At 39.1% G+C, this 10513-nt stretch overlaps 1 protein-coding gene across 1 annotated transcript in view; it reads right to left on the reverse strand.

Moving 5' to 3' along the window:
• Positions 1 to 10513, reverse strand: part of si:dkey-237h12.3 (teneurin-3) — a 188527-nt gene that overhangs the window by 21737 nt on the left and 156277 nt on the right. The window contains exons 21-23 of the mRNA XM_050042122.1: positions 8065 to 8314; positions 4736 to 4756; positions 910 to 1142 (exon numbers count right to left, since the gene is read on the reverse strand). Coding sequence (XP_049898079.1) covers positions 910 to 1142; positions 4736 to 4756; positions 8065 to 8314 — 504 coding nt within the window. The remainder of the gene's footprint in view (positions 1 to 909; positions 1143 to 4735; positions 4757 to 8064; positions 8315 to 10513) is intronic.

Genomic DNA, 10513 nt, shown 5'->3' on the forward strand with positions numbered 1-10513 from the left:
AGGTTTTGTTCATCAAGTCATTATAATGTATTTTGTCAGAATCAGAACTCGCTCAGCATCACCATCTTGTGGCGTGACCGTGGGAACCTCTTCCTCTCCTTTCTTCCTGACCGCTATATTTGCCTTACTCTTAAAACCCTGGCAAAACCAGTAGGCCTGTGTTGGCATGGCTACACTCAACATAACTAAACATGGCTCCTCCAAAACCTGAACATGGCTCCTCCAAAAACTGAAAGTGAAACTTAAGTTCTAGGAGGCATTATTTGATTGCACTTCAAATGACATTCAAATGTTTTGTTGAGGATTTAATAGAGTTACACCTAAAAAGAGTTTAATAAAAAACCCATCACTGAAAAGAGGGACATTGATCACATCATCTATTTATGTTCAATAAAAATGTATGTTAGAAAACAGATTAGCCTATTTGCTTTGAGTGAAGTCCTTGAAAATGAAAAAATGCTTCAAAAAATATTTGTGTTTCATTTTGTTATGTCTGTGTGAACCTGGGATTATGTAGATAATCAGGTCATGATTTCGGGAGAGAGAAGAGAGAGTTTTTCAAATGTATTATTTTTTTTGGCACTTTGAGCACCACAAGCTGAGTGCCATCTAGTTCAATTATATTCAAAAGAAAGCAGTCATCTCTACGGCCGATCTCTCCAACAAGCTACAGCTCACACCTAAACAATCTAAACTGATAAACAGCAGTTGCCAGTCCTGCTTGCTTTTCCTTCATCACATGATCTAAACTAAAATTAATCTATTAAACTCAGCAGGCCCAGACTTGGCCCAGACCCCAATGGCGCACATAAATTAAAATTTAGCAGTTGCCACTTCCTGACTGAGAGACCCATCAGTGCGCCCCACCCCTCCATTTGAGTACAACATCTTCATTAGTTTCAACGATACCTTTGGGTCCAGTAAGAGAGGCCTCTGGTGCTTTGCCTCCATCGCCGCAATGGTTCTCATCAAAGGGCAGACAGTGCTCCCCGGTCCCTGCCACAACCTCTGCGTTCGACTGCAGGTCCTTGGTCCCACTTAAGGTTTTCGGTCGGTAGATCCTCCGGGAGTTTGTGTCCGACACGTACAGCTGGCCACTTACTGGATCAGTTGTCAGGTAATACCGGTGTGCCGGGTTGTTACTGCATTCAAGATAATAACTCAGTTATATACTGTTTCTTCATTTTGCATACACTGAGGTTTTCTTAATGCCCTTTTCTCACAGTGCAGCCAAATAGTCCTTTAATGGAGCTAATTTACCCTTAAAGTGATCTGAATCAATAATCTCTGTAAGATATCTGAAACAACCTGCAAAACCCAGCTGACCCCAAGCCTTATTTTCCCTCCAAATTAAACATTTAGAGTCAAGACCATTATTGATTCCATTACACATCTCAAGAGAGCGAACATTGTCTTCACTATACATTAGATTTTTTTAAGCTGAGCAGATTGATAAACACTTAAGAAATAGAACATTTTGGTAATTTAGAAAGGTGTATTATTTTAATACCAATAGCAAGTCCTGCATACTATCAGAGTGTAATAGAATTAGGGAACCTTGTTTGGACTCGTGCATTTCTTTTTAATTGCATTAAGGGAAATGACAGAAAGTTAATGCCAATGTTCAATCAGGTTATGTTTAGCATTTAAGCTTATTTTCTAAAACACACCCTAAATGGATGATTAAGTGTAACTTGTTTTTTTCCAGTCCAGCTGCAGCTGGAAATATAAACCTTTTTATCAACTTAAAATTAGTGGCAACATTCTCATGCATGTGGATAATGAACTGAAGACAGAAATAATATCTATTTTTAATGTTGTGAAAAACTGAATCATTTCCACAGCGGACAAAATAAGAGCCGAGCCTCTGTGAATGATACAATAAAAGAATGTGAAACAGAGACGGTTGAAAAGATGGAAGTCAAACAGAATTTAACAGGAAACCACTGCAGTGGGCTTCCAGTTTACAAAGCAGAAATGACAACTTGTGTGCCAGATCATTTCATTTGTTATCACTCCCCTGCGGGGAAAAGCCTTTGGAAATTACAGAAATGACTGGCTTATGTTAACAAAGTGCAACAACTAATGGCTTCCCATCTGTTTCTGCTCATCGGCATTGTTTTTACCGTCTCATAATGGATCCATGAATCAGAGAGCAAATGTGTCAAGGATTAGGAATCAAAAGATTTTACAACACATGATTGACTGATATTTAGGTTTGAAGAAAGCCAATTAAATTACCATTTTCTGTGACAGTCTCTTGTAAACAAATTCAAAATACTGAAAAACTATTGCATTAACCTTTTCAGTTAAGGCAGAGTTGATACATAGCAGGTGCTTAAGTGTCATTAAAGAGCTAAAAACAGAGGCAGTTAACATGAAAAATAGCTTGCTTTACAGTGCAGTCGTAAACATGGCTTCTCTGGTTGTACTCCAGCTTAATGGTACTTCAGTCAATACTGGTTGGCTTTGAAAGTGGGATAATGTGACGGCAAAATAAATGTGGCAATGAAACATCTTTATAAAATGATGAAGATGGAGTCATAAAACTTGTCAGCTATTATGAGTCAAAGTAAATGTCCAAAATAGGTGGCTGCCATCAAGTTCTTATTAGGAATTCAGCAAGGCGTACATTAGTAGCCCGTTCTTTTACAGTCAACCTGCAGGGGGCGGACACAATAAATGAAACACCTGTATGATATTATGCAGTCCTGCCATAAATCCAACCTTTGTGAAGCTTCTGATGTCAAGACAGATGTACAGTAGTGATACGTTGGCTGGCAGAGGGGCACACACTCCCAAATCTCAACAATGTGCTGTGTTGACTTGTGCGTCAAGCAAGTCAAACAAGATATGTTACAAACGTGTAAAAGACACAGCCACGTGAATGCCTTAAAATAACTCCCACACTTCTTTGTCTACATGCAGCCCGAAGAAACATCTTTCACCTTTTACAAGGCTCTTTTGAAACACGCAGCAAGTTAAATTTGTTTCTATTTTCTAAATTGGTGTGGTTATGTTAACACTTTTCTTTTTCCTTTGGTGCCTCGACAAAGAAAAGAAGAAAAGTGGGGTTGTATGCGGTACTCATCCATAGTCAGTGTGCTACAGTGTATTAGAGCCCTTTTCAATTGTGAAGCAGTTAACAGCTTTAGTTACCTATCTATGCTCTCCCCAAAGTCACCAGACTCCATTGACCAAAACAGTAATTTTAGCTCGCTGAACACAGGACTTGTGGGTCTATCACTGACCAGATAAGTTGCTTTGTTTGTGATTCTGTATGACTTTGGTGTATGACTTTGGTGTACTGTGTGACTTAAAACATTAAAGTCACACAGTACACAAACAAACTAACTGATTGAGGCAGCGTTAGATCAGCAGCTCCTGTGTTCAGTGATGTTAAATCACTGTATTTCTTAATGGAGTCTGGCTTTGAAGAGAGTAATACAATGGCTTTGTTTTCCCTTTGGAAATCACTGTAGGTAAGAAAAAGTATAAGGTAAAGCTGTGGAAATATTATAAATACAGCATACACTTAAACTGTTGGACTTTTTTAGGTGGCTAAATTACATTCTGCTGCTGCCCCCGTCCACAGCAGTAGATTGCTTAGCTTCCATGTCACATCCCAGCCTGCTTCTCCACACTGGCGGCATGCTGACCGACATCTACTGTACTGACTTTGAATAAGTACCTTTGAGAGATCCAAACTATCCCTTCAAGGTTCAAAAAAACAACCTGACAGGAAACATAAGTCACATAGACCGACTGAGATCTAAACAGTTGCGGTCATCTATCCTACATCATCAGAGCTACACAAACGACCTCTGGAGGACAATCAAAACAAAATTTATTCTGGTGACTGATAAGAAGCACTCCAAGCTTTATTTATCTTCTCTCGTGGTCATGTTGAGCTTACAAGGAAATACTCTGATACAGGCATCGATCAAAACTGTACTGCATCTGATCAGAGCAGGTAGAATTACACGAAGGGGAAACAATACACCCTTTAGTAAAACTTGGAGGACACTGCTGCTACTTTGAGCGGATGAATCAAGCAAATTAGTTGAGGTTTTAAATTAATTTAAAAAGCACGCATTCATTTAGAATAAAGCCGTTGTCACGCAGGAGACACCGTCTTGACAGCCAGCTAAACAAAGTTGCTCCAGTTTACTCTGTGTAGCACCTCTGGCGCTTGCGGTCCTGTTAATCACTGGGACAACCTAATTGCCACCAATGTGCATCTTCACTTGATCTGATGCTGTTGTCTTAATCATGAATACAAAGCAGTTGTGTAAGCCCCTCTGGATAAGAGCATCTGCCAAACACCATCACTGTAAATGTAATTATAGGCTTCACAATGGTTCTGCTTATTGCAGCGCTGTTGCATCAAACTACATCACACTAGGAACATGCATGTTGATTGTATATTTACATCAAATCCCTTGTTTTTTTAAAAACGTATACCTAGAAATTATTTAAATATGTAAAAGGTCGCAGTGTGTTTTAGCAGTTTTGTGAAAAAAGTCACATTGTACAAATTCCAAAAGACTGTGCGCTCTCCCTCTTGTTTAGATGTAATCAAGACATAATTGGTTTGTTATAATTACACATGGTAATCACTGGTGCTAAAGGCGACTGTAAAAGAAAGAGTTATCCATATACTTAAAAAGAGGATGATACAGATGGTGATGTACAAAGAATACTAAAGCGACATGCACTATGATAATACACCTACCTGTGTCTAAAGTCCTTATTTCTACAACAGGGTACAGAGGGAGCAGGAAGAGAGGAAAAAGAATCAAGACAATGAAATCGGTTCATCTTAAAAGGATACTTTAACTTCTCATTTTCAAGGCTGCTATTTGCCCAATGAGACAGTTTCATTGCCATAGGACTGACTTATAGGCTTTAAAAGGCTAACGTTTCTCCCTCACAGTATCTGGTGAGGACAAAAACAAGCAGCTGAAACTCCGAAAGTCAAAGTATCCCCTTGAAGAATCAACACAGCCACTAGAAAAAGTCAAAGGCAATGACAATCCGTTTGGCAGAAAGTGGAGAGGCGGGACTGTGGCAGAGAGTTACAATCCATTGAGAGGAAATATGTACTCCTATCTTCATAAAGCCCCATCCTACATTACCACTGCTCTTCTCAATTTGGCCACTCATATTGAAATATTGATTCTACCACTTGTTACATTGACTGCTGAAGCCAGAATCTAAATACAGACTTTACGCTAACAGCATTTGAGAGAGAGGCTCAGGGAGTCCCATATGGAGTATTTGGACTTTTACACAACAAGCATGATTCATACAGTACATACCAAAAACTGACACCACTTTGCTCTTTAAATGTGTAGACAAGATTAGCTTCAAATAAAAAATAAGATATTTTGCAAGCAAAGAAAATTATACTCTTTCTTCTATACTGGTTTAAATCTGCTCTGCAACTGCCATCTAATGTGAACTAAAATTCTCCTCAGTGCATCTTTTATGTCAGAGTGAATTTAATTTGGCTAACACAACAAGTTTTCATAGTAGTGTTTTGTGTTTTTCTCCTTGTAAACAGAGTAAAACAGTTGCTTGGAGACACAAACCATTTCTTAAACCATTATTTATCTTGGAAAGGGTTGCTGAGCATGCAGGCTTCTTTACAGCAGCACCCTGCTTCCCATTCATAGTGTTACGCACTTCCCCACAGGAGAACTGCTCTGTAGTGGCTAATCACTGCAAAGGTATGTGGGCATATTCCTGGAGCAGAGAGGAATGTTTTTCAATTACTTCCCCTCTTAGATTTTCATCTATCAGTTTTATTTTTTGGTCCTTGTAATCTGAACGTTGACCTACAAACTACTTGATGTACAACTACCCGCCAACAATGTGGCGACCTTTGTGCTTTTTAGGGCGGTTTTCATATGTTTGTCATGTATGTGTCTCATGGAGGATGATGGCCCAATGTACATTTAATCAACATCTGCCACTTTGAAATAAGCCAACTGGCCGAATCAGAGTCATTGCCGAGAGAAGCCAACTTGGCATGAGGGCGTAAATCATCCCAATTACACGCTGAAGACAGGATGTCTTTCCTAATTATGGAGATGGATAGGGAAAAGATTTCAAATTTCTATGGGTGGGGGAAAGATGTGTGTGACTGAAAGTCTGTCCACCATGCCATTTTGGTTTCCCTCTCCACACTGGAGACTAAATGTAGAAATGTAAAGTGGGATCCAGAACCTTTAACTGTCCATATTTTAGTACTTTTAAGGGTCACCTACAGTATGCTGCATGTTTTGGTTTGTTCTTATTGAACTTGAGTTACAAAAAAAAAATCATGAATACATATTAAGTCACTATAATGTTAAAGGAATACTGCATCCTCCAAGTGGCCATTTGATTATTTATTGCTCACCAAGTGTTACGATAAATATCAATGAACAAAAAATCCAAAAACAAAAAAAATTCTCGATGAATTGAAGGCAAAGGGGTCTTCCTTCAACAACAGTCAAAATATATGAAAACATTATGGGGCGCCCACTAGCTCGGTCGGTAGAACAGCTGCCTCATTTACAAAGGCAGTGTCCTTGTCGCTGCAGCCAAAGGTTTGATTCCAGGCATGGCCCTATGCTGCATGCCGTCCCCTCTGTCTCTTCCCTTTCACGCCTCTGACTGTCCTGTCATTAAAGGCTAAAAAGCCCCAAAAATAATCTTCAAAACAAACAAACAAACAAACATCTGTTTATAAACTCAAGTTGTGCAGTTTAATCCCATTCGCATTTATCTAGTTGTATCAGCTGTATGCTCAGTACTTTACAAACAGACAGCCCTTTCTTTCGGGGAGTGGAACTGAAAGTGAAACTTATCTACCGGTATGCCGTCTTCAAAGCCAGACTCCACTGACATAAGCAGTAATTTAACCTTGCTGTTAAAGGCAGCTGCTGGTCTACCGCTGCCATTGTTCGTTTAGTTTGTCTGTGTTATTGTGTGACTTTGGTGAATCTTAACAAACCCCTATAAACACCAAAGTCACACAATAACACAACTGACCAGCAGCTCCGATGTTCAGTGAGGTAAAATTACGGTTTTTGTCAAGAAGAGAGTGACATAAGTTTCAGTTTCAGTTCCCTGTCAGAAAAGGCTGTCTGTCTGGGAAGTACTAAGACTTGGATTATACTGCACATGTTGTGTGAGAGTTTGTGAATGGATGTTATGATATAGTTTGCTGTTGTTAAACATCAACCCCTCTTACTTAAATTCATCAAGAATTTTCTCAGTTTTTGGATTCTTCGTTCACTGCCACTTCCAAAGAAGCCAGTACCTGCAGGCAAAAATTTGTGTGTGTATGTATGCTATAACCTTGGTATTTAGGAAAGTTTTTTGATCAGTTAACAGTAAGTGAATTGAATTTTGTTTTGCAGTTTACTTCTTTGGAGTTAAAAGTTGTTGTTTTTTGTATTCCTTTGGTTGAGCACTGTGAATAGAGCACTTAAAGCAGTTTTAGTTAGAGTGAGTAGCCCTTTGTTTGGCATTACCATGTTCTTTTCTCTTGTTTTGAATGGTGGGAGTTTAGGTTAGAAACTTGTCTTTTGTTTCACATTTGGTTTTTTGTTAGGGAAGTTCTGGGTCAATGAGTTCGTTTTGTTTGTTGTTTTGGGCACTGCTCTCCTCTGAAGTCAAACTGCTTACTTTGTCGTCTGAAATATTGTGTAACTGGCCTTCCTTGGGAGTGGGAGGAGTGGTGAGTCACAGCATGTTGTCTAGGTTCCCCGAGAACATGGACTTAACAACACGTGAGAAAAACAAAATTTCCTTCATGAATTCAATGTAACATAGGGTGAGTAAGTGATATAAAAATGGTCATTTGGGGGGTGATACTGTAACACAAAACACTACAATAAAGTATCATTTTTGTCCTTTCATCTTGACTTTATAGAAATTGCTTCATACAAACCTAATGGTTTATACTTATACCTTTGAATTTGTACCAGGGACAGACTCTGCACAATGAATGTCCCAGACTAGGTGCTACATGCTCTTAAAACAATCCCAACAACGAGGTCTTGATCTTACCTGAGCTCCATGATACTTGTGACATTGCCCGACGGGTAGATGCGTCGGATGTAGTTGAAATCTCCAACGTACAGACTTCCATCGATGCCCCACGCCAGAGCCACTGGCGCCAACAGCTTGTTGCCTTGGGCCTGCCCATTACAGCTGGGGCATGAGATGCTTCTCCGCCGCCCGTTCCCCATGACGGTGGAGATCACAGGTGGCTGGAGGGAGATGAACTGGTTCTCCCCGCTGCCTTTGTAAAGAATTCCTGGGAAACAAAACAGCAGTTATTTGTTGGCGTGAAAGCACGATTGGTGTTTGACACCAGTAACAGATACTAAAGTCATTATTTACTATTTAAAAGTATAAAATGAAAAACACAGTTAAGGTAAATACATACATTCAACTTACAGTACTAGTGTTCAACATTGTAAAGAAACAGTATGATATTTGGGAAGCACGCTTACTTGATTTCTTGCCCAGAGCTAGATGAGAAAATTATGCCTACCTAATTAACGTTGTGTCTCACTTGTTTAATCCACACACGAACATTCACAAAAAAGACAAGTAGTGGTTTTAGATAGAGTTATGTGCTGTAACTGTTCCTATCCCTCTGCTTTCAGGCTAAACTAGGCCAACCGCCTCCTCCTGGTTCTACCTCCATACTCAACACTTATAACTAGTATAGATCTTCTCATTGAACTCATTGCAAGAAAGCCAATGAGCATATTTTACAAAACTATTCCTTTAAAAAAAAAAAGAAGACATGTAAGAAACTAAAGTCTTACCTGAATTAATTAATGACATTCATCTATGAATGTGAGTTAATGCATTAATTATGAATGTAACTTAATATAACTCGTGAATTCTCAAATATACTGTGAAATTAACTGCTATGAAATGACCAAGGAAAAAATATATTTGGCTGATTTAGCTTAATATGCAAGAATATATTAAGACATTTATTTTATTTTAGCACTTAATACACACTAACTGACTCACAGTTGCAGTCTAAATGCCATTTCACAAACTTGGAAACAGAAGTAAAAAAAGGTAACTACCTTCCTTTGGATCTACAGTGATTCAACACTGTATTTTCCAATACCACATACTATCACTACACATATCTTTATGATTACTAAAAATGGTACATTCATGGTTTATTACACAATAAAACAGGGTTTAATTATGCTTTCATAATCTCTTTACATAATCCAACATCCTCTCCATGAATAACAAATACAGTACACCTACAGCCCTGGTTGCATGGGACTAGTATTACATGGGGACCTCATGTGATTCAGAAATTAACTCCCCCATGTCTTTGTTTTGTGTGGCACAATCGCACGGGATAAACAAAATCTGTATTTTACTTAATTTACAGACAATATCCCCAGATATGATGCACAGAGTCATTTGTGACTCCACTCTACACAACACAAAAACACTGTGCAGTGACGCACAGTGTTAACCTCATTTTTTCCTTTAAATGTGGGTTAAATAAAAAGATCCGATTCTGCCACACATTCACATGTCATTCATCTCGTCATCATCTTTGGAGACTTCTCTCCTCTGATTGATTTGAGCTCGCTCTTTCGGCAAATGAGTCCCCACGCTGCATAGTGAGATGAGCCTCCTGCACCCAAAATGCTGTCAAAACTTTAATTTATAGCTGCCAGTGGAGCCCCCGTAATTCTCAACCGGGAAAGAGGCACGGAGAAAACAGAAAATCTAAATACGGCACCAAATCACAGGGATGCAAATATGGCAGGTAATTGGCAGTGGAATTTTTACTTGACAAATGACTGACATGGCAGATTTGCCAGGGATTAAGATCACAGCCGACCTCCGCAATTATTACAAATTACCAGAGGTCCCCAGGTAATACTAGTCTCGTGCGGATAGGGCTAATGACAGCTTCTTGTTATTGTAGTCCGTCAGCAAGTCAGTTATTATTTCAGAGGTGTAATAGGCCTTTTACCTTTGCCTCCAAGACACATAGCTAATATGTTTTTCATAAGTTAAGAAATTGTGGTTTAAATGAGTTTTGTTTGTTACTGCGAGTGAAGACAATGATTGCATCGAGAGGACACAGCACAAATGCACCCAGCAGACCATCCATCCAACTGATATACCCAAATACTTATTGTATAACTATAAAACCATTTCAATGTGTTCCTAAAAACCTTACACAAAGCTGAAGTAAATTTTATGTAAAATTATGTTCTTTCAACTTGCCAGGGAGCTGCTTCTCCCCAAGTCACAGGGAGGTGGTAAACATAAATACAGTGCAGTGTACTTCCCCCTAATAACGGTGCATACATCACACAGAGGACTCACCAAATTTGGTGACTCACTACAGATTAATATTTTAACAAGAGGCAGATATAACTGGCTTTTTTTTTTGGGGGGGGGGGGGGTACTGATATTGTGGGACTCTCTTCAAAGGGGAAAAAAACATCAAAGG

This window comes from Epinephelus moara, chromosome 4, assembly GCF_006386435.1.
Source record: "Epinephelus moara isolate mb chromosome 4, YSFRI_EMoa_1.0, whole genome shotgun sequence".
NCBI classification, from domain to species: Eukaryota; Metazoa; Chordata; class Actinopteri; order Perciformes; family Serranidae; genus Epinephelus; species Epinephelus moara.